General features: G+C 32.3%; 2 protein-coding genes across 5 annotated transcripts in view; both read left to right on the forward strand.

Moving 5' to 3' along the window:
• Lis-1 (LisH and WD40 domain-containing Lis-1) overlaps window positions 1-11728 on the forward strand; it is a 30996-nt gene extending 19268 nt beyond the window's left edge. For both annotated transcript variants that reach the window (XM_068776912.1, XM_068776913.1), the window contains exons 3-10: window positions 1895-2048; window positions 3086-3232; window positions 3941-4097; window positions 5231-5408; window positions 6055-6196; window positions 6531-6686; window positions 8511-8706; window positions 9435-11728. In XM_068776912.1, coding sequence (XP_068633013.1) covers window positions 1895-2048; window positions 3086-3232; window positions 3941-4097; window positions 5231-5408; window positions 6055-6196; window positions 6531-6686; window positions 8511-8706; window positions 9435-9508 — 1204 coding nt within the window. In that variant the 3' untranslated portion in view covers window positions 9509-11728. The remainder of the gene's footprint in view (window positions 1-1894; window positions 2049-3085; window positions 3233-3940; window positions 4098-5230; window positions 5409-6054; window positions 6197-6530; window positions 6687-8510; window positions 8707-9434) is intronic.
• Window positions 11729-13662: 1934 nt separating this feature from the next.
• Window positions 13663-24484, forward strand: LOC137933570 (transmembrane protein 120 homolog). Of its 3 annotated transcripts, XM_068777561.1 has the most exons (9): window positions 13663-13826; window positions 14263-14381; window positions 15112-15285; window positions 15378-15470; window positions 16123-16340; window positions 17493-17716; window positions 19577-19666; window positions 22395-22547; window positions 24222-24484. In XM_068777561.1, the coding sequence occupies exons 1-9, from the start codon at window positions 13764-13766 to the stop codon at window positions 24264-24266; spliced, it is 1179 nt and encodes a 392-aa protein (XP_068633662.1). In that variant the 5' UTR covers window positions 13663-13763; the 3' UTR covers window positions 24267-24484. The 3 variants fall into 3 exon arrangements, with proteins under 3 accessions (XP_068633662.1, XP_068633663.1, XP_068633664.1); XM_068777562.1 differs by lacking the exon at window positions 19577-19666; XM_068777563.1 differs by lacking the exon at window positions 22395-22547 and having other exon boundaries at window positions 24222-24483.
• Window positions 24485-24587: the final 103 nt, after the last annotated feature.

The following is a 24587-nucleotide window of genomic DNA, read 5'->3' on the forward strand; positions in this document are numbered from 1 at the left end:
AAGACATGGTCGCTCCCACACAAACAATAGCCGCCTTATATTGTCTTTACATTCGATTTAGTTTCACCATTTAGATATCGAAACTTGATATAACAACCGAGAAATGAAATGTGTACAAACGAAATCTCAGGTGGAATATTCTGTAGATTATTTTTTATCTATTCGAATAACTGCTGTACATTCGTGCATAGATTGCGAAAATTGTTTTTTTTTTCAATATTGCAATAACTGATTGAGTTTATAGGGAACAATATTCAAAGATAATAATCGAGCGAAAGTGTAGAGCGTATAAATAAATTATTGCAACTTTTTTATCAGCTGATTTCCTATAGAATACATGAAAAAAAAATTAAGTGCTGCTAATTCCTTTTGCGTAACGCATTCGATAGAACCAGTCTCAGAACATCATTCGCTGTTTGGATTAATCAATAAATGATAACTTATACGACATCAATCTAGCGAACCTGTACTTTTCCTTTAGAAAGTTGTCAACTCGGAAAGTAAATTGCTGTTTTATAATTTTTCTTGTACGCTTCAATGTAGCATTTCCACTGCTTTTTTATTTCATATTTAGTATTCATTCATTTATGTGAACGTATAGACGCCTCCTGAATGGCAAAGGTGCTTCCCAAAGATCTCCACTATGACCAGTCTTGTGTTTCTTATCCCCTATTTATAAAAATAATAGTGCAAAATGCATAGAATGCGTACACGTGTACAATTCCATTTATTAAACCTATTACGTTTTTACAATATTTTAAGAAAACATTGTAGTACAGTAAAGCAAAGTCAGTCACTCGCAATATAAATGTTTTTTTTTTTTCCTCTAAAATGTGACAGTCCATAACCCGCATAGCATACGAAAAGAGATAAAGGTGATTATCAACTTTTGCTGCAATAATATTTATCAGTTCTTGTTGGGAGTCATTCAATCAGTGGAAATATTTTACACGTGGAAAAAATATATAAACGTGGTCAATAGGAAAAGCCGGATAGATAATTTATAACTCTTCTTATAAATGTAACGCTTTAATACGTTAGCCTACAAAACGACATACTATCACCCCAATAGAACTAGTTATACCATGAAATGTTATTTAGTGGACATTGATGCAAAACGTATTAACTATATTGTACTGAAATGCGATGGTAATTTTATGTTTTAAGTGGGTCATTTATGTTAAAAAAAGTTGTTAATAATTTGTGCGAATGTATTGATTAAATTTGTAAGTTAAATAGTTAATGTATAAAAGTGATCTCGGAGTCGCTTTGAACCTTGCTTATTTGAGATACGACCACTACGCTGTTATTTCTCTCTTGTGTTAAATACTATATAGCAGGTGTGGCCAAGCTTCTTGATAGTTCGTCATTGTTCAAAATTTGAAATTTTTTGCTAGCCGCAATTGAATACGTATTTAAAACACGCAAATGAATATTTTCTTTACTAAAATTATATTTATCGAAATTATTTAAACAACAGTACAAATATGTGTATTAAACTTAGATATAATGGCACAGGTATATGACAGCATTCCTAATAATACTTAAGATGCCGGTTAGTTAATTATGATCGGGGTTTAGATTTTGTTTCATATAATGGTAGAATAATAATTAAAATTATTCACACTAGTAATTTTTTTCGATTTCCCATGAGCTGACTTAGATGATATAAATTTAAATATTGAAAAATTCGACAGTCAATTGGAGCCAAAAATGATCGTTCAAAGAGCCGCATGTGGGTCGCGAGCCGCGATTTGGACACCCCTGCTATATATAAATGAATTCTATTTTTTTAGCAGTTGTAATTTTTTTTTCTTCGGGTTTTTTTGTTTTTTACCTTTTTTCTCTTAAATGATCGATTGCTTATTCAACGTTAATTTGTATTTGGTTGCAGGAACAAAGCTATCGCCGACTACCTTGGCAGCAATGGCTACACAGACGCGCTTGAAGCTTTCAAAAAAGAGGCCGACATGACCGGCGAAATGGACTGCAAATTCGGCGGCCTTCTAGAAAAAAAATGGACCTCAGTTATAAGGCTCCAGAAAAAAGTTAGTTGTGTAGTCTGTAAATACTTATTACACAGCACAGATAATGCATGAAGAGAAGTAGGTCTAAACCAAATTTACAATACCATCCAAAAATATTTTACTGAAATTACTGTCATTAAATTGAACCGCATGAATACTTCTCCCTTATTCACAATCTCAATTATTCAAAATTAAAATTATTTTTTATTTCACTGTTAGCTTTATAAAGTTTAAAAAAAGTAATAGTACAGAACCTTAACTTCATAAGTTTTACCAGTTCGAAAATAGAACTCTCAACCACAAGGCCACACCACATTTTATTGTGATGAAAGTAACAAATAATAATTTTACATTACGAAATAACATACTTCTTATTTAATATGAAATAAACGGACACAAACAGTAAATTAAAATTTTACCGTTGTAAAAGCTATTGGGTCTAGGCACTGGGATGGATCGATCGATGTGTCGTCAAAGTTTCTAGGTCGCCCGCAAGCTCTGCATACCGGATGCCTATTATATGCTATATATACATATACTTCAATGCAGTAAAATCTCATTTAGTTCCGTAGCTGTTACTATAAACAATACAGAATTAAACATCTTTTACCTCATCTATCATATTTGAAATCCTGGTGTACCAAAAGATTTTCAAAAACACTTCTATTTACCATAGCACTCACTATTTGGGTTATTGTCGCATACACATGGAGTACATGCGACAATGTGATCTGTTTGAGGTGATGAGGAAACCATAAGCTGTGGTTTAAATTGTTTGTCCACCATTAGCGATTAACTTACCTATTATGACGAAGAGCATATCCAAAGGTTTAAAAAACTGTTGATTGATTTATTTATTTATTTTTACTCGTTGAGGAAACTTAAAAACTAGTTAAAATTTAACAAGCCACCTATACTTCAAGAGGCCACCTATACACACCTTTCACTATCACGGGAAACGGTCCAGAATTTCAACAATGTTCAATTGAAAAGACAAGTAACAAAAACCATAACTAAATATGTGAATGTAATTTCGTATTATTTTATTACGTTTTCAGGTAATGGAATTAGAATCGAAGCTTTCGGAGGCTCAAAAAGAGTTCATGGAAGGCGCGCCTACTCGCGGTAAGCGCACCCCCGCCGAGTGGATCCCACGCCCTCCGGAGAAGTTCTGCCTCACGGGGCACCGGGCGACTATCACGAAGGTGAGAATATCAAATTATTTTGTAGAAGACATCGAGTTTTACTATTTTTTCCTGTTACATGTTATTTATGTGTGCAAGATCAGTCATCGTGGCTATCTTTGGAGAGCCCTGTGCTTTGCAGTGGACGTATGTCGTCGTTATATTATCATCAGGCGGCATTTGATTTCTTCTTATGTCCTGTTTATGCACAATACTAGGTTGTAGGTTTGTTGAAGGTTCTCGTAGACCCGGCGTTGGCAGGTACACCATTAGGCGGACCTATCACATAGTTAATGTCGCGCGAAGTCGCTGGATACGGGTAGTGAAAGACCGGTCGTCATGGAATTCTTTGGGGGAGGTCTTTGCCTTGCAGTTGGCATCCATCCGCTGGTACAATGATAAAAACGATTTAGAAAAAGAGTAAATAAAACAAGTATCTTTCCGCTACCTTTGTTAATTAATATATATAAGTATATAAATAAAACTATATAAATAAATATCATTGGCTATCTTTAACCTAAAGGGGCAACCGGCTACATGATATTCAGTTAAATCAATTATAACCGCGTGTTCATCCTAACAACTATAGTTGTATTTCTCATTAGTTCAATTATTTGAATAAATACGGCAAGTAATACCTTCATAGTTTTTAGTAAGTACCTTTAAGTCAAATTATTTAATATCGAGTATAAAATTAGTCTCATATTTATATAAAATACATTATTTCAGGTGATATTTCATCCAGTGTTTAGCTTGATGGTATCGTCAAGCGAAGATGCCACCATCCGAGTGTGGGAATTTGAAAGCGGTGTGTACGAACGAACCCTGAAAGGGCACACCGATTCCGTTCAGGATATCGCATTCGACCATCATGGCAAGCTACTTGGTGAGTAGTTATGCGTAGGGTTTTATTTTTACTTTAATTTTTGATTAAAAAAGTGAACGAGTTACATACCTAGTCTAGCCAAAAGTTCTGTTACAAAGAAAATATTCGATAATTTAAAAAAAATATATTTTTTGAAGTTTTCTATGTGATTATGTAGAGGGAAAAAGATATGTTAACATACTAGTTATTCAAAGTCGGGCCATTCGTCGATGGATGTACGAAAGGTTTCCTTTGAAAACTTTAACACTGCTGCCTCAAAAGATTTCTTGAGGTTTAACTACTGCTTCTAACACGTTATCTTAAAACTTTGGTTAAGGTTTTCACTCCTTTTTCACAAAAATGAAGTTTTTTAACCTCTTGGCAAGAGATACCCTACCAAACCATGATGTATTCTGGATAATGGCCTCGCTGAAATTTGGCCACTACTTTAGAGCTGTCTGCATACACTCGATCATTTTGTTTGTTGTAGTGCTCCTCCATTGTAAAAATGTTTTCATCGGTAAAGAGAATTTTTCTGTTTTTCGTCCGCGTATCGGAGTAACAGTTGTTTTGATCTCTTTTGTTTTTGTGCCTGATGTAAGGACCTAAGTCTTGTTTGATAATCGTGGAAGTGTCCTTGGTGGGATTCTCATTTTTCTGGAAAGAATTTTGTTCTTCCTTATGGGATTTCGACGAATTTTGGCATTGACTGCATTAACGGCCTCGTTTGTTCGAATAGACTACGATCGGCCGGATCTCTCGCGGTCATCAATAGACATGGTTTCAGTTTCCTTTGGGTGGTACAACACACAAATATTCAGCTAATCTCTAGCTTTTTCAATGTATCGAAAATGTTGGCTGGCTCCTTACCTACTTTATACAGCGCAATTACTGCTATCTTATTCTTTTTAGTGCCTCATTCCATTTTCAAAACAAATAATTTCTAAACGAAAAACTTAACAATAATGGCGAGAAAGAAGTTCTATTTTTTATCATAGAAGCTAAGGTTCGAAATTCAAATTAACGCTTTTAATGTATATACAGCCAGTAACAGAATTTATGGCTAGACTAGATATATCGATATATTTACTGTCGATCTTAAGCTAGGCAACATTTTTATTTCATTTCTAAACTCTGTTATATATTTTATTTAGTTTCGTGCAGCGCCGATATGTCAATCAAACTTTGGGACTTCAATCAGACGTTCGAGTGCATTAAAACGATGCACGGTCATGAGCATAACGTGTCTTCTGTGGCGTTCTCGCCAAGCGGCGACGTAGTCTACTCCGCCAGCCGGGATAAGACTATCAAGGCGTGGGACGTGGCCACTGGGTAAGCTTCACATTAAATCATACTTTCAATGACAGCCATCCTAGGGCCCCATAGTCTGATACATGTCGAGTTCAGACTATCTCACAAACGCTGCACTCTTATAATAATTTCTTTTAAAAAACGTTCATTCGTTTTGAGAAACCATTTAACACTTTTCTCTGCATGTTGATCTGATGTTTATATTTTATTTTGTTTAATAAATTTTTAGTTAAATTAATTCATGTTTGTTGTCGCTTATGAAATAACACACACCTAACAGAACCGCTATTTATATGTAAACTTGTACAGTATATTTAATTCATGTGTACAAACAAACAGGTTTAACAAAATAAATCCTAATATTATTAAAGGCTCATTTATAGAGGCAGTAGGTACCGCACATTGCTCGTGTGGCATTACCGCAATGGCTGTTGTGGCCGAAAGGTTCGCGAGTGTAAACGCGGCTTGGGTAGGGCCCCCCACGAGGTAGAGCGACGACATAATTAAAGGAAGAAGCTGGATGTGAACAGCGCGAAATCGCTCATAGTGGCGATCCTTAGGGGACTCCTATGTTTATTGTCCCACTGTCTATCGTTTGATATGATGATAATAAAATGCATTTTAGAATTGTTGTTTAATTTTGTGTAATTTTCCTAAAAATCTCCAGGTACTGTGTGAAAACGTTCAAAGGGCACCGCGAGTGGGTGCGCATGGTGCGAGTGTCCAGCGACGGCGCGCTGCTCGCCTCCTGCTCCAACGACCAGACCGTGCGCATATGGAGTACTGACAACAATGCCAACGAGTGCAAGGTACTGTTTACTCATTTATGTATACACAGAGTGATTGATTACAAGTGTAAAAGCTTCAAATTGTTGAGTGTATGGCTTATTTGCCAACAAAAAGCTTTTACACCTATTTCCAATTAATCTGTGTTAAGTCTTAAATGCAACAAATTTCATAAAATTGAATATGTAATGAAAAAGTAATTTCAGAAACTTCATTATTGGTATACCTTCGTTTTTTTAAATAATTGACTAGAAACGAGCTATACATTCACTTCCTTTTAAAAAGCTTAAAAGGTATTACACCAGTTCTCACTGTGTACACAAAATAGAGGCATTACTTATCAATAATACCTATCAGATGGAGTTGCGTGAGCACGAGCATGTAGTGGAGTGTGTGGCGTGGGCTCCGGAGGCCGCAGCCAGCGCCATCAACGAGGCAGCAGGAGGGGACAACCGTCGCGCCAACCACGCCGGACCCTTCCTCGCTAGCGGTTCGCGGGATAAGACCGTCAAGGTATAGTTTTGTTACCGTCATTTTATTAGGAAGCAAGGCGGGAAATGTACCTTATTTTCGTTGAAATAAGTCAAAGATCTCTTTTACAAGTCTCAGTTTTATAGTCGTCATTTTGTTAGAGGGTAAGGTGGATCAACCTTATTATAGTTGATATTATGATTCCAATACAAAATCCTGTTTACAAAATAAATACACAATTTGTAGAGCACATTATCTCTCACCAAGCATATAACTGGTCTTATAAGGTTGCTAACTAGCCTAGCCACAAGATACTTCTTTAAAAACTACCTACCATAACTAAAGCACAAAATCTTATTACATTTGTGGTCACAGTCGAATTACATAGAAAAAAAAAACTTGAAAATGGGCTACTTTTATTCTTATTACCTAATTTTTATTTTTTCTTCTAGCAATATGTTGAACCATAATGTATAAACTGTACAACATTTGTAATATGAATTAGGCTTACAACTTCTTGGAGATTATGGTTAAAAAAAAATCTCCAATTATTTATTTACTTATTTAAAATATATCTTATACAAAATATAAAGGCAAACTTAACCCAAAAGCTGAATACATTTTCTACTGTTTAAGGATTTACGCAGTGCATGAATAAATTATTGTGATGTAGGTAGGGGAAATAACTAAGTATCGTAAAAGAAAAAAAGAAGTATATGGAAAAAAGTAAAATGAAAGAAACCATGACATAAGTATGCAAACAACTACTATAAACATTATTATACTTATATAAATAGGTGGTATTGTTAAAGAAAAGTGTGTAAAGGTAAATACCTATCAGACAGCAAATATAAGGCCGTAATATTTCAAGGATTCAGTGCAGTAGCAAGTTGCTCAAGAAGTGAAGTGTCTTTTCTGTATATTGGCTACGGACTGGAAGAGAAAAATATAAGTTCCCACAAGGAACAGCGCCGTCGCATAGGCTGACATTTTAGTGGAGCATGTTAAATCATTTGACAAAAATTATTTTCTGCTTAGTGTATATTATATATTATGATTTAATATGTTCTAAATCAGAGTTCCCTAAACTTTTTTGTGTCGTAGACCCCTTGCCATGATTTTCCGTGTTGGGTAGACCCCCTACTTACCTGATATTGATTTCCTGTGAATTTCTAACTGTAGTGAAGTTTAGTGTTAAAAACTTAAAGTAAAAAAAACATGTTAATTTATACATTTATTAATTGAATTTAAATTAAAACTACTCAAAATACAATTTTGTATCTGTTATGTAAAATATACATAACATCAAATAAATATAAAATAAACTATAAACAAAATAACCTAAGCAATAAGTCAATATTTTTAGTGAGAACGATGAACCTGATGCTTTAATAATAATTTATCCAAATTTGGCGTCAATTTTGTAACGGTTAATCTTGAAATCTCCTCGGCTAATGATGTCCAGTCTGTGGACCCTCATTTTCATTTCGTGGACCCCCAAATTATTTTTCGCTGACGTAGACAGACCTCTTGACCACGGGTCTGTGACAACCTGTGTCACAGACCCGTAGGGGTCGATATAGACCACTTTGGGAATCACTGTTCTAAATGGAAAATACATAAACTTTATAAATAACACATCAATTAACTTTCTATTAGATTAAAGTATAACAATAAATCTATTATTCACCTACAGATTTATTGTTGATCTTATTTTTATTTTTATTTTTTTTGTACTTGACCTGTTTTTATTTAATTTGTTTTTGTGTGTAATATTGTGAATTTTATTCGTAATCTTTAATAAATAATACAAGTAGTTAGTTTAGAGGTGATAGGATTAGAGGCATATACATTATCGATTTTCAGATCTGGGACGTGAGCACAGGGCAGTGTTTGGCTACTCTGGTGGGGCACGACAACTGGGTACGGGGTGCTGCCTGGCACCCGGGCGGCCGCTACCTGCTGACGGCGTCCGACGACAAGACACTACGCGTGTGGGACGTTGCGCACACGCGTTGCCTTAAGACGCTCTACGCGCATCAGCACTTCGCCACCAGCCTTGGTGAGATAGATGCTTACCAATATTTTCTAACTTTAAAACCAACATAGATTGGTCAGTAGGCAGGCCAAATAGTGTGTAACTCATTCAAATTTAATTATTCATAAAAGTCACTTAACTGTTCTTGTCCCACTTTGTATTTTTTAGCATATAGAGCTAAAATTTTGAAAGAAATAATGTGCCCGTTATATATACTTACTACCCATTGTCAAAAGGAAAAATAAAACGTTTTACGGAGTGATCACTTTGTTTATTAATGTGATGCCTTAAAAATAACACAGTTTTGTAGTGTACAAAATATTTTTTAACTTCTTAAACACCCTTTTTGATGTTTTTATTTATTCTGTTCTTTGTATGGAAAAAGAAAAGAGTCAATTTTAGAATAACATCACATTTTTTTTTCTCAATCATACCTTAGCGAAATAAAAAAATATATGTGGAATGGATCAAGATTAATTAATTATTATTTTGCTCACAGTTAATATTATACTTATGATTAATATTTGAACTTTTTACAGGCGGATAATAAGTTTGTTGCAATTGTATGAATGACCTGAAATTGGTCACTCAAAAATTTTATGGTGCTGTAGTTTGCAATATGTTTTTTTGGTTCTAAAACTATTTGTAGCAACAGGGTAAATCATTTTGAATCTCAGAGCTGAAAAAAGCGTACTTATTATCCTACTTTTCTTGGTAACATTTGCTAACCAATATGTTATTTTTGTTTTCAGATTTCCACAGGAGCTTGCCATATGTGATTTCGGGCAGTGTCGATCTTACCGTCAAAGTTTGGGAGTGTCGCTAAGAGCATTGCCATTTTAGTAACCTTAACTCACCGATGATATCTTTATCATTATTTTTCACATAATAGCTGCAATGAGAATGTTATGAGTTTCGATTTTAATGTTTAGATCATTTAGAATGGAAAATAGTTTTGATAATTTATTGATATTTTATTCTTTGGCTCATTGTAGTCCCTTCCTGGTGTACTTGACTGTGCTATGCCCATATATTTGGATAAGTTCTCAAGATTCAATTAGTGTTTCACATTCCATTTAAGTATCTGATTTCCAGATATCACGTTTTTAAATCAATATCCTATAGCGGAGCCTGTAACACTGGCCACGGTAAATGTTCTTTCATCATCTACTGCGACGTAGCAGGTCTTGTACGCCACGGCACGATGGAGTGGGGAGTTAAAAGCTGTGTTATAATTTAACATTTCATTATTCTGTTTTATTTTATAGTTATTGTTTATTGATAAGAGCGTTTAGATGTAATTTTCTTTCATACGAATAGTTAATATGATATACATGTCCGCTCTTGAAAACTTGTACCTTGATTTGTTTATGGATAATTTAGTTTTATTACATTTGATATTGATGGTTATTCATGACAGTCAATCTAAAGTTAGTCATTTTTACGCAAAACACATGCGAAATTCATTTAAACCTACATGTAAATAAAACGCTTATTACTGTCTCTACTCGATTCGATCCTCATTATGTTTGTTTGCTTGAAGGCTAACAGCATTAATGGATATCCATAGAGACAAAAGCTCAATAGGTCATTACTAATACGATAAAGTGAAGTTTGTTGATGGAGCTTCGTGCTTTGGTATGGACAAATAGCCAGCCGTGTTTAATAGCAACTTATTTTAAGTTTTGGTTGATTCAAAACTTTAACTATAAGTTAGAGTGTTATATTATCAAAGTTTTTTTACTATTTATTTACCAGCGTTTAGTTTAAATCTCTCAAACGAAATTCTCTATAATTGTACCTAGCCATTATTAATGCTAGAATAATGATTATTTTGCATTGATTTTATTTAAAAAATAATTACTTTATATCATACTTGAATTTTACATAAAACGAAGCGTGTGATATAATTATTAATATATATATTTTTTAATCATCGCTCCTTTTCGAGGTAGCTAGATGCAACGTTGATATAACTTAATTTTGTTCTTTGTTAGTTATTTATTTATGTGATCGAGATATTTGGTTGCCTGGTAATGTTAGAAACTAGAGATAGAGGTAGTTGAGTATGGTCAAATAATTAGAAGCTTTGCAGTGCTAGCACATGAGTTAAAATAAATACAGAAGTATTTGCTGCGGTGCCATGGTTGATTGTATATGCCTCTTAACATTTTTCTAAAATAGGTAATACTTATGTATTATAATGTGAAAGCAATGTTTTACATCGGTTGCTTATTAAAACTTATAATTTAAATAAAAAACATTTGTTTAAAAAAATATCAACTATAATTGAGACATGACAGCTAAATAATTTTAATTAAATGTAATTATTTTCTGTTGTTCCCGACTATGATAATGCTTTGGTAAAATCGTAATTACTTGATGATGGTAAATTTTTTCAATTTTTATTGAAGGGGCTATATTTTAAGAAGAGATAGAGCCTGGCACCGTAGACTTGTGCTTAATCAGTTTAGACTGATGGCAGAGATCAAGGAGATTATATTTTGATTAGATGTTCACTCTTGCTATCTTTGAAGTTGGTACTTATTAACAAATAGATATAATGGTAATTGTTAGAAAAATTCTTTTATTAACGGCTTATAGATAGACCATTTTTAAGACTGTATTATGATTGGAATATCCTAAATACAACTTTCTATAGCTTAACATTTTTTGATATTTGCTCTTTATTTGATTATATAATCTCCTTGAGAGGAATTAGGGGGCAGTCTTATATTTAAAGCTTGAAAAATTAATGTATGTTAACATGAATAAGGAGTTTGTATTACGAATATATATAATAGTATTTGCACTCATGCCAACATTATTGCTTAACATAATAATAAATGTGTATCTAAGCAAAATTCTCTAACCGCGAAGAAGATCTTAACAGCAACTGTTCACTAAGCTTACTTTCGCGAGGATTTTGTACATGCAGCATGTAACCATGTATTTTGTCTAACTTTATATAGGAAGTTACAACCAAAATTTAATAGGATTTGGTCTAATATTTTCTGTAAATAAATCGATTAAATATGTAATTTTATTTCGTGTATTTATTGCTATGCCCTACTGACTTTTTAATTCAAAACTGAAAACAATTATTAAAAATTTATTTATTGTTCTTATCGTTAATATATTTTCGTGCAAAAGCCTTATACGAAAATATGTTAATACTTCAATATAAAGAAGAGAATTTAAGTTTTTGACAACCAAGTGCTTTAAATGTGGTGCATTTTTTGTGGTATATAAGTTGTTGAAAACGTTTTTTAATATAATTAAAGCAAGCAGAAGACTCAATATATATGTTTCCATAAGTCAGCGGCCTCAGCACCGGATGAAACCTCTATCAAAATCCATCATCCATGTCCTGGAGGAGTTTGCTCATGTGAGTCGCTTAAACGTACGAAGTGCCTCAGATATTTAGCAGTTCATATTGATGAAAACCTTTCATTTAAATTCCATATAGAGGCTCTCTCGTCAAGAGTCAGAAAGATTATATCAGTAATGAGAAGTGTTAGAGATGTAGCAAATCGGGAAACCCTCAAATCAATTTACTACGTATTGTGCCAGTCAATAATAACATGCTGGGGGAGTGCTGCCAAAACCTTCATGATCCAAGTCGAGAGAGCACAAAGATCAGTTCTCAAAACCATGCTTAGGAAGCCATATAAATATTCTACAGACAAACTGTACAAAGAGGCTGACGTTCTTAGCGTAAGAAAGCTTTACGTTTTAAAAAGCACGCTGTTGACGCACCGCAAAATATTATCTGCCCCTGATGAGTACAAATATCTACGAGATAAAAGGGTCTACAGAGTGAATATGCCAGTGGTGAATACTGCCTTCGCGCAACGCCACGGTCTCTTTGCCAAGGCGTTTACATATAACAGAGTGGCGATGCACTGTAACATTAAAAACAAGAAAATCTACGAGGTAAAAAATATCGTGTTAAACTGGCTTGCCTCGTTGTCCTATGGCGAACTCGAGAATAACCTGGATTTAAATCGGCTAAACTAAAAAAAAAAAGTGATAACTCATCTGTACATAATCCTCACGACACAGGCTTAGCCTAGTGTGAGGGTTATAGGAAATAGAAATTTTAGAAATAAGTAAACTTTGTTAATCTATATCGCCAAATCTAAACTGTAAATAATTTTTGTCAATAAATCTTTTCATTTTCATTTTCAATAAAAATCGGTATACTATAATAGTTGCAGATTGAATAAAACAAAAATTAATTTTCTGTCTTAACAAATGTAAAAAGAAATGCTTTCACTTCAATCTAAACAATATTTTGCCTCTTACTTGGAAATATTTTAAAGGAGTCATGGGCTAAATTTCACAACTAAAACTCTAAGGCTGATTACTTATCACGGTTCACGATAATGCTATGATAAAAATGGTGTGGCCATGTGTGTACATGGCCACACCATTTTTTAGTTGTACTCTCTTGGGTATAGGACACAAGAGGGCAAATATCCTCTTAGTCTCTGTGGTAAACCTAATCTGACTCCACTGCTTATCAAATAATTTGCAGAAGATAGTGAGAATGACACGCATACACATTGCTACCGTGTTTACGGTGCTATTCACCTTAGTCCCCGAAAGATACACAGCGTACATATTGTAATTACAAGAAAGTACAGTGTATGTAGTTTTGTTAAGTTTTATTGTTTATTTCTGGTAGGACTACAGTTTTATTTATTTTGCTATGGATGATCCATGGTTAACTCTGGTAAAGTGATGTGGGTCGAACGAGGTTCTTTTTAAAAATAATTACTTTTGTAATTTTTTCCACTTTTTTATAAAATTACTGCAGTACTTTGTCGTGACAAGAATAGATAAAAGCTTAACTTATTCAGAATCGTTGATAAAATTGTAAAATTTTTAGTAATGTAGTTGTGGTAACATTTCTTTACTACTGTCAATTTACTTAATTCATTCTCATGTCACTTAGTTCTTTGTCACTTTGACAATTATAAGCGCAATAAGCATGAGATTTGAAGTTTAATAGCGAGTGCCGAAATTGACTCTATTTTTCTTTCTTTAAATATTTATTAAATTTAAAATCGGCAGAAATGGATGTTGAAGAATGTATAAAAGAATGGCAAGATTTAATTGCAGACTATAAACGGCTAGAGGTACGCAAATTGAAAATGATACCTTAGTAGTATTAACTAGTGTTTAATTACTTGTGCACTTTACTCCCGCTAACAATCTATATTAAACTATAAAATTGATCATTCACTTTAATAAAATGTAACTAATTAATTTTAATGTAAAGGTTTAATGCTCTGTAGGTCCAATGTCCATATACACTTCATTTCCTATCTCTTTTCAATTATCAATAGATTTGGTATTACTTATTTGATAATACATACTGCTCTGGTATTATTATTTATATTACCATTTTATCAAAGTTCAAAAATTCTTATTAAACATTTTTTACTACATCTGAAACATACATATAGAATATTAATTTATACTATTGTATAGCTACTAGTTGATCATTATCAAATTGTGTGATTATTGATCTAATATATGAAGATAAAATTCATAATAGTATGTATATTCCAGACCATAAACAAAGATTATGCAACTAAATTAGAAGAAGTTGGAGAGCTACAAGCATCATGTATGAAGGAACTCAATCATCAAAGATATCGCATGTCAATAATTACAAATGCACTTAAAAGGTCAGACATATTGTTTACAGTTAAGACACTAATCATTAGCTTAACATAATTTTCTTAGTGTAAATATTATATGATCTACATTTATACCAAGTATATACTCATTAAAACCTATTTTAGAGCAATATATACTCTCATTACTGAGGCATGAGAAGGACCATCTTGGCCTGCTAGTTTCCTTAGTTAAAGTACTTAAAACTGGTATATATAAACACATACAGATTTGAAATAGAATTTGATGGCATATACAATATATGCAACCAAATTCTAGCACAATTTCATTGCATAAACCGCATGCAATACAAAAATATTTCTAACTACAGCAACAAGTATTGATGTTAAAAGATAAAAAAAAAACTTACTTAGTTAATCTACACAGACATTAACAAATATGTAGAATGTTTTTTTTATAATTTATTCTCTATTTAAATTGCTTTTGTAATTTATTACTTAATCTAAGGAAATAGTTTTTTATTCAAAACAATTTTTATAGACATTAAATATTTTATCTATATGCCAAATATTTCTGCTTCATACTGTGTGATATTGCATAATTAAGCAGTTTATAAATTATAGACATATCAATGTTAATAATTACAGTTGGAACTTAGTAACAGTGTTACATCAAAAATGCCATAAAATTTTAAAAAATGCCAAGTTTTTATTGAACTTTTTAAAAATCCTATAAGGAATAATATGGCCTGATTATTAATTAAAACATTTACATATATAGATTAGAAAGAAAGGGTTTACCAAAGGATGAGAGTGTTGCAAATCTCGAGAAGGAGATTATGAAGAGGAAAGCAATGTTACATGAAATTGAAGCCACATTGCCTAAACAGAACAGTTTATATTTAAGGATCATTCTTGGAAATGTCAATGTATCAATATTGAATAAAAATGATAAGTAAGTCTTAGATAATAAGAAAGGTTTTTTAAATATCCAACACAGTACAAAACTAACAAATATGTTTATAACATGTGTATTTACAATTTTAGGTTCAAATATAAAGATGAATATGAAAAATTCAAGTTGATTCTTAGTGCAATTGCATTTGTTTTGGCTGTTGCAAACCTATACATAGACTTCAGGTAATCTTTATTTACAATAATATATTTGAAAATTTTTATATTTTAATGTGGATTTTCCTAGCTGATATAAATAAGTAAGGTTTAAGCAGCACTTTAAACAATTTCTGCACCAACCAACATGTGATGTAAAATGTTTACACATAATTTTTTTCATATTAATAATCTCAATAAGATGATGTTTTAAAATAACTGTTTATGCCCTAATTTCAAGACATTTAGCAATGGATCGTTCCTGCATAATTGATTTTATGCATATGTTTTGTATAATTAATTAAAACTTCTTGATGGCAAATTCAACATTACCTTGTAATACTCGTCTCAGTAATTCAAGAGTTTTCTTACATTTTTACAAGTTGTGAATCATGTGACTACTCTCTTGTCTTTCCATGTTAAAACTGAGGCGATTCTTGTGAAAATGCAGTCAAATAGTGAGCAAAAGTGACTTCTTGAGTTACTGCATCAATCCCAATCGTGATATGGACTCACCTCTTCAGGGCAGAGAGTTAAATATGAAAATTTTTAGATTTAAGAATTTTTTTGGGATCAAATGAACAAACTCAAAATACAAACTACAATTGTTAAATCAATGTGATGCTAGGACATCTATTTGACACTCCCCAAATGGATGATTAAAAATTCTATAATTTTTTAGGCCACTTCAATTGATATTGATTTTCCTTTTGGTATGGTATTATTGTACTTTAACCATAAGGGAAAGCATTCTCAAGGTCAACGGGTCAAGAATTAAAGGCTGGTGGCGGCTACATCACTTTATATCTACTGTAGTTGCGGGCATACTGTTAATCTGGCCACAAAATAACCCCTGGGAGTTGTTCCGACATACATTTATGTGGTTTATTGCCTATATCAGTATGTATACTATTTATATTACAGTTCTTAGTTTTTGACTGATTTAATTTATTTCTTTTAGTGTATCTACAACTTTTTGTGTACAATTTTAATTATGTTAACTTTTATTAAATCACTGCTAATACACGATATTGTCAAAGATTGTAGGGATATTTCCTTATGACATTAGTTCATATCACAAGTTCTTAGACTTTTTTATTTTTTCATAACACAGTTTCTAAATTTAGATGGTCTGGTGGGCCCTTGCTACATTTTTGTTATATTCCTAAATATTGACAAAAACATGGAGATTAGATATATATTGAATATTGAATTACGAATGTTTTTACAAGTAACAGCTATTGAGCTTCTTAAAATATTACCTGCCCACATTGATATAATTTATCAATGTAGGCAGGTCAGTCATGTTATTCACTATCGAAAACAGATAAATTTTCATGGACTCCACTTACAATTGGTGAATTTCTATTGTTTTGTCACACCAATGAGGACCCCAGTCAAGTCTTTCGTCGGACCTAAAGGTAAACTTTAACCACTTTGGAAAAAAGGGGGTATAGACTATAGGTTTCCGACGGGGGGCGATACTTCCCTCTAGTTGGGAACTAGAACTTTTTATGGGGTAACGGGTTAAATTTTTAGTAAGTATGCACCCTAAAATCAAATCTCATTATGAAACACTAATAGTATTTTGATAAAGATAGTAGGAAACTTTCTCCAAGGGTACTAAAGAATGTCTCTAGATTTTGTCCACTGATTCTTTGTAAAGATAGTAATTTAATGACAGACTCTGTTAAAGATATAAAATTTTTATATTAGGAAATATAAACAGAAAATTAGAAATTTACTCAACTTATCTAAAATTAGTGCAACCGAAGGCCGTTTGGACCAAAATGACGTCCGCTATCCTGTAGACGTAGTGTGGGGAGGTCCCCCTCTAGGTATACCGACAAAATAGTAAAGGTTACAGAAAGTAGCCACATGCAGCCAGCGCTCGACCGTTCATCGTGGCGAACCTTGGAGGCCTATACCTTGCAGTGAGCGTCTACCGGCAGACATGACGATGATCATGATGGTTCAAAATTATTAGTAAATTAACATAAGTAGAAAATATTTAAAATTAGTTTTAATTTTGTTTTACATTTATTTTTACAGGTGTAGTTCAATACATGCAGTTTAGATATCAAAGCGGAGTTCTATACAGGCTCAAAGCTCTGGGGGCTAGACATAATATGGATATTACTATAGAAGGTTTCCATTCGTGGATGTGGCGCGGATTGTCTTATCTTCTACCATTTCTTTTCGGTGGATATATCTTTCAACTTTACATTGCATACACTTTATACCACCTCAGTTACCACCCGGAGGCAACGTGGCAGGTATGTTTTATTATAAATTTTTTTTCGTAATTTAGTAATAAGAGACAGTACAATTAAGTGTCCGAAACTGCCTGGTTCAGTGCTCTCGGGCATCTATCCGTGACATATTAAATGGAGCTGCCAGTTAGACTACAGAGTATAGACTCGCCGTCTTCAAAATAAGTATTAACACCAACTTTATCTTGAAAATATAGTTTTTTTGTTTTTATTTACGCCGTAATCATAAGATAATTAGTTGTGAAGGCTAAATTAAAAATAATGAAGCTATTTTTGTGCCCGTGCCACCCAGACGAAAACGTACAGCGTTCACTAACGGTCGGTACCGTCTCTTTTTCTGGATCGTCTACCGCCTACATGAAAACCGCTAACCTCTATTACTGTCGGGAATTTAAGCCGTAGAGCATCCGCTCAGTACAGCGCCTTCCTGAGGGCGATACCACCCCTGTTGGAAACCTATACCATAGAGCATCTGCCCCCTTTTGCGTTTAGATCTTCTACAGCCTCCATGAAAAGCTTCAGTGCGCACTATGGGACGTTACCGCCCTTGCTAGAAACTTGTATCATAGATCTTCGGACCTCTTTTGCCATTGGAATCTCTTTCACCCTATGAAAAACAATACCCACTAAGGGACGGTACCTACCTCTTTTCCAATGGCACGTACTCAAGAGCATTGCGACTTGCTAATTCGATGGAAGATGTAATTTATAGATCAGAGCCGTGAGATTGCTGTTTACAGAATTCTTTATAATTTACAGTCAAGTACAACTTTGGTAAATGTTAACAAAAGGAATGGAGAGTAAATTAGAGTAGTCTGTGTAATTCAGAAATATACATGGCAAGAAATATTTTATCGCATAATATCGTTTATACTATGCCTTTTATTTACTTACGAAACCATAAATTAAAAAAGGACTCGCGAAATTAGGTCGTTTATTGGTGACTATTATGCCTATAGAGTATAAACTATACTGGCCAAATCCAACTCGGATGGGTAGCGCTCAGGAGGCCTCAAAATACTTCGTTCAAAATACCGCAGTGTTTGAAAACGAAGGTCTTTGACCAGTTCCTAGCCGGTGATAACTTACGGATCCGAACCGGAGTCGCTTAAGCATAGGTTGCGAGCAGCGCAAGCGCGTCATCGTTGCGATCTTTCTGCGCGGCCTATAGCTCGCAATGAGCGTCTGTCGGCTGAAAAGAAAGAGAAGATTAGTTAGTAGAAAGACTTCTTCTGACTGAAATTTTGAACATGTATTACAGAAAGTAAAAATTACTAATCTATCAATATATTCTGAGAGTTTGCGTTAGCCACGGACTCAGTTCCATAAGGCATTACTCTCTTAATGATTCTTACGTTAGGTTTGTTTTCAAGACGTCTAAATAAAACGGTAAATGGAACCTTGTAATTTGATAGTTTAGTTTATGTTAATATTTTAAATAGACGATCACTAACCTGCGAAGGCTGCATATCCTTTTAACATCAGGCGATATCGTATAGATTCATATAATTAAAAATTTGAATCACGTTTTTAGATTTGCTTATGTGATTTGCTTATGTGAATTATTTGCATTTGTGGTAGTTGTTTAAAACATCGAAAATTTTGAAGATGTGTTTCTTTTTTCTTAAAAAATTACTAAACTATCAATATAGATTATAGGAAATGTGGATTTTAGAAGCTAGAAGTTTTTGCGGCATTAAACTCGCTAAACTAAATGAAACTAATTTAAAATAAATGTTGAATATGAATTATTTTTTTCTATTCAGTCTATCTTTTTACACTAACAAAATTGTGTAACTGCTAACAAATACAATGTTCATTTTTATGCCATATAACCAATATCGATGTACCGCACAAAAACAGGTAGCAGCTTTAAGCATATCATTCCTGACGATTGGCATTGGCAACACTGCTACCACGTTGATGGTGATACCACAGAAGCTCAACGAGCAGGTAACGATGTAACCGCTCAATCTGCACATCGAACGCACGTTTTACAATGTAGTGTATAGCTGACTTGTACCTTTATTTAGAACAAATGTTGTGCTGAATGTTATTTATTATAACCTATTTTAGTTTTGCCTTCGGTATCTGTGTGCTTCGACTTAGCGATTAAATAATTAATTAGATGTATATAATTGTCAATGAAAATTATAATGGAAAAAATATATTTATTATTTATCAAATGGTGTTAGATCTGTTTAATTTTTTATTTGCAATTTGCATTATCTTTATTTATTATGGCTTCAGTGCCAGATATTACAGATAATACTTGACATTATTTTTTGTATAAAATTTACCTTGATGCTTTTATTTATATACCTTTGTATGCAAATATATAAATCGAGCTTCATCGAAGTATAAAATATTAGGCAATATTGCCCAATTGGTACGTGTAAAAGCAGTACGCTTTGTATAATACATTTTGATTTTAATTCACTTCATGTATGTATTCCGATAATTAAAATTAATTACTGTATTGTAATCGTCTAATAGTGTTAATAACGGAAAATGTGAAATTCAGTTTATGGGTTATATGACCTGGTAATTGAAAACAAGAGTATACATATGGGCGAAATAAAAAACAAGTGGTATTGTTTTATTGCATTAAATTTGTTATAATTGTATTTTTGAATTATTTTAAAAAATCGTTTTTCACTTTTTAAAAAGCAGGCATATGTTAAGCGCATCTTTATATTTGCATCTTTTGCTTAATATTATTTCCTATTTATTAACAATCCGGCAAATGTAGTATACGCTTGATAATGCTTTTAATTTTTATTCAGTCCCGTAGTCAAAGCCGGAAGATATTTTCTATAAAAACCTTGTTACGCAAGATAAAAACTTTGCATAACATTACGTAATGACATTTTCGTGTTCGTAATTACCACTTTACGAGTGTTTTTTGACGCCCAAGTTTTTTTACTTCCTATATTTGGAGTTACAATTTTGTGTACAGGTATAATGTAATACATTTCATTTTACTCATCAAATCACCAATAGAGTTAAAAATTGTACCTCCATTTTTAGGGTTACCTGTCTTTTTTTTAAAAAAAAATTACAACTTGAAGTTTACTTTATATACTTGAAAATATTTTGTTATATATTGTTATTTATATGCCAATTTTTAACAAACAAACTCAGAAACACAATGCATTCATTTATACAGAAAGTGTTTAAAGGGTTATAGCGTGCATTTATTTATTATGTTGTCATATTATTTAAGGCGGGGTTTTATTTTATAGGTTATCAGCCGTTAATGATTAATAAGTTCAAACGTTAAATATATATTCCAAATGTTTTATAATCTATGTATTACAAATTGTCACATAACATTAATATATGATATTGAAAAATCAGCGCTAGAATGTTTTTGTTAGATATTACAAATAAATCCCACTCGGAAGCATTTTTTTTAAACTTATTGCTTGGACCAAATGTTAGACATAGTGTGTAGATTCCTATTTTGTTTTTCAGTGCTATATTTAAAATTACCTAATCTGCTTTTGCGGCTTAATTCAATATCTTAAACCAAATAGAATGTAAATAAGATCTGATCAAGAGTTTTAATGGTAAGAAATTTTATACAATATATATGTATATATATATAAATTCAAATAATTGAATGAAAGTAAATAAATCCTAAACCTTCGTATAAACATTTTTTTAGTTTGTGAACATATTTATTGTGTAATTTCGATAGTTTATACATGAGTATTATATCCATTTTTGTCTGTAAATTGGTAAAAGAGCAAGGCTTGTAACTTCGTTATTAGTATAATTTCAGTTTTGTCTTAAGTATTCCAGTTTGTGGTGTAAATTTAGATTTAATCTTATTTTCATGTAATATGCACTTATGTTATCTACACGAACCTATAAGACGTAAACAACGTCAGAAATAAGTTTATTAAATATTCACTATCCATTTTTGATTTCAACCATTATCGGACAAAAAATGATTTAATCAACACATGGAAAGATTGTAATTCACGTTAAAGAAAATCAGTATTTATTGTTTGCATTTCAAGACAATAATTCAGTTTTTTTTGCTTTCTCTAATTACTTTGCCAAATTTTAAAGATTTTGTTATTTGTATATTTTTGTTACTTAAATAATAATTGTGAATATAAATTATGGCATTACGTAAATAAACAAAGCAACCAATACTTTCTATTACTATATGGGAGACGTTTTTGTTTTTGTTGAATCTGCATTTTTTTAATAAACACATTTGTCGTATGTGGTATGTTAGTATAATGGTAAAAGACAAGAAAATTCTTGATCGTTTAGTTTATTTATATAATTTTTTCTTATTTTTGTTTATGAAGAATATTATCTTGTCAAATATAAATTCAATAAAACCTTATTTTACTACAGTTAAAGTTTGCTCTGTCTAACTAGGATATATTTAAAAGTAAATTTTTTTAACGAAATTTATAAGTAGCCTTTATAGATGCTGATGTACAGAATGCAAATTGATGTTTTTTTATTATAATTACATAACATGTGGTGTAATACATATTGTACTTACGCTTTATATTTTAACGTGTAAGGTCTTCGTCGTGCCGGATTTTAACTATTATTATTTGCAATACTGGTTTAATAAAATTTGTTTTCAGTTGCAGCTTTTTTGTTGAGTATCATTTTTTTAATTTTTTATTTATTTTGCAATATTTGGCAGGTTTCTTATCTGGCAGCGCTGTTCCTTATCATTCACTGTTGCAATATGTATACGATTTTAAAACTATTGAAAAAGAAAATGAAAGGCGGCTTAAAACTTCGCTACAAATTGCGTGCCATTGCCTACAGGCTATCTAATGAAATTGCAGTATTGGTACGTCTGAAAAATTCGGATAAAACCTGTAACGTCTTTCATCACCTCATGTGAATGTGCTTGATCTTTAGTATCATTATTTAAATAAGAGCGCCGTCAAGTAAATGATTTGATTATGGTAGTAGTTCTATCACAATATTACAAAAAAATATATAAGAATATTATTTTTACATTTGTACGTTATTATACTTGGGACTGTTGGTGGCAAGTTTTCTTGCTAAAGGCCGTTTAGGTAGATATAACCGCAGTTCCTGTATTTTCTGCCAAACGCTTCCAGGTTTGCGAGTCATTAGTTATATTTTATTTACCAGAGAGAGTTAACACAAGAAAATCGAAAAGTTGTATCATTGGCCAGTCATAAGTTGGGTGCTTTTACTTGCATGTTTGCATGATTCGACTGCGTTTTTAGTGTCGTTTTGATTTGGACAACGATCTCTCTGTGTCTGGCACTAATCGGTGAGACATAACTCCTGAAGATGCCCCGTGGAGGGGTGAAACACGTGTTGAATGATTTAACGGTGGTAGTTATGTAATTCGCATTGTTTGCTGCATGCGCATTTATCAGCGGGCTGGCGGGCGGTGCACTTTGCACGACTACCAGTGCATGTGCGGAAGTAGCTAAATATTGGACCTTTTCTTACTTGGAAATAACTTGTTTTAATTATTTCGTCATATTATTTTTTAATATATAAGTTTACATATGTAACGCATTTGCATTTTATAAGTCCATATCCGAATTCTTTCGTCCCTTTTAAATAATAACAAATTAGACAATAAGTAGAAATCATTTATTCAAGAATTCACTTATCGTTACATTGAACGAACGTAAGTGCATAACAGGACAACAAAAATACCATTTTTCAAGTTTTAGTAATGTACTATATAACATGTTACGTTTTTCCTACATTAAAAGAAAATTTTGTATTACAAATATTGCAATCAAATAAGAAGCAAGGTTTACAAAAACATTGTTAGAACATCAAGATTATGATTATATGTAACAAATACTATGGTTACATGATGGCCTACCTAGCATGTTTGACATCAGAGAATCATTTTACTAATATTTTTTCTAACTACTACAGTAGCGGGAGTTTTAGTAATTTTTATCTATTTATTTCGTAAAAATCAATATCTCCACTGCTTAAAAATTGAACATGAGTTATTTGAAACAAATTTATTTTTCACATCAGCATCATCTAATCACTTGAATAACCTGGCCAAAAACATTGCTTTCAAATCGCTTGTGACAGAAAGAATGATACAGCATCCTATTATCATACATTAGTGTATAAATTGTTACACTTGCTTGCATGCTCCTGTATTTTTTCATTATATACATAGTGAGTATGCTTTACGTGTGTGATTATTTTATGTCATCATAATGCTTTCATATCACAAACTTTTCACCTAACATCATTTTTTAACCAAATACTTAATCTGTGGTCGGATATTTAGATGCATATTCGCCTATAGTTATTTTCAAGTGGTTATAAAACCAATTTAATATTTAAATTAATAAAAGGAACTTTTTAACTTGCCCAAAAACAGGTGTTGTTTGTTGTCTTTCAAAAATAAGTCAATACTTCTATTTTAGGTAAATATGCATTGGCATATCCGATCTTTTTATAATATATACAGTGTTACCAACTGAGCCATTTTTAATGATTGCAGGAACAAAAATGGAGACCAAATAAGTTGGAAACCAAACCAGAATGAAAATATGTTTATGAAATTGTGATTACATGGTGGTTGATCATTTGGTGTATTTAACAATATTGTTTTTATATTTAAAATTATCTTATAAACACATTTATATTTTCATATTGCATGGTCTTTGATGTATAGTTATTAACAGTTCTATGTAAATAGTTTACATAATAACAAATCATTGTCTTTATTAATAAAGCAAATAAAACCTACTGTATCCTTCATTGTATGTCTATTTTAATAACATGGTCTTCATGGTTTATGTTATCCTAGTTATGGAACATCAATATTTTGTTATTTACAGTGCTACCATTTGTAAAGTAACACACT

The sequence above is a fragment of the Battus philenor genome, unplaced genomic scaffold, assembly GCF_028537555.1.
Source record: "Battus philenor isolate CCGP_79_NKW_IND1 unplaced genomic scaffold, ilBatPhil1.0.hap1 SCAF_13, whole genome shotgun sequence".
In the NCBI taxonomy this organism is placed as follows: domain Eukaryota; kingdom Metazoa; phylum Arthropoda; class Insecta; order Lepidoptera; family Papilionidae; genus Battus; species Battus philenor.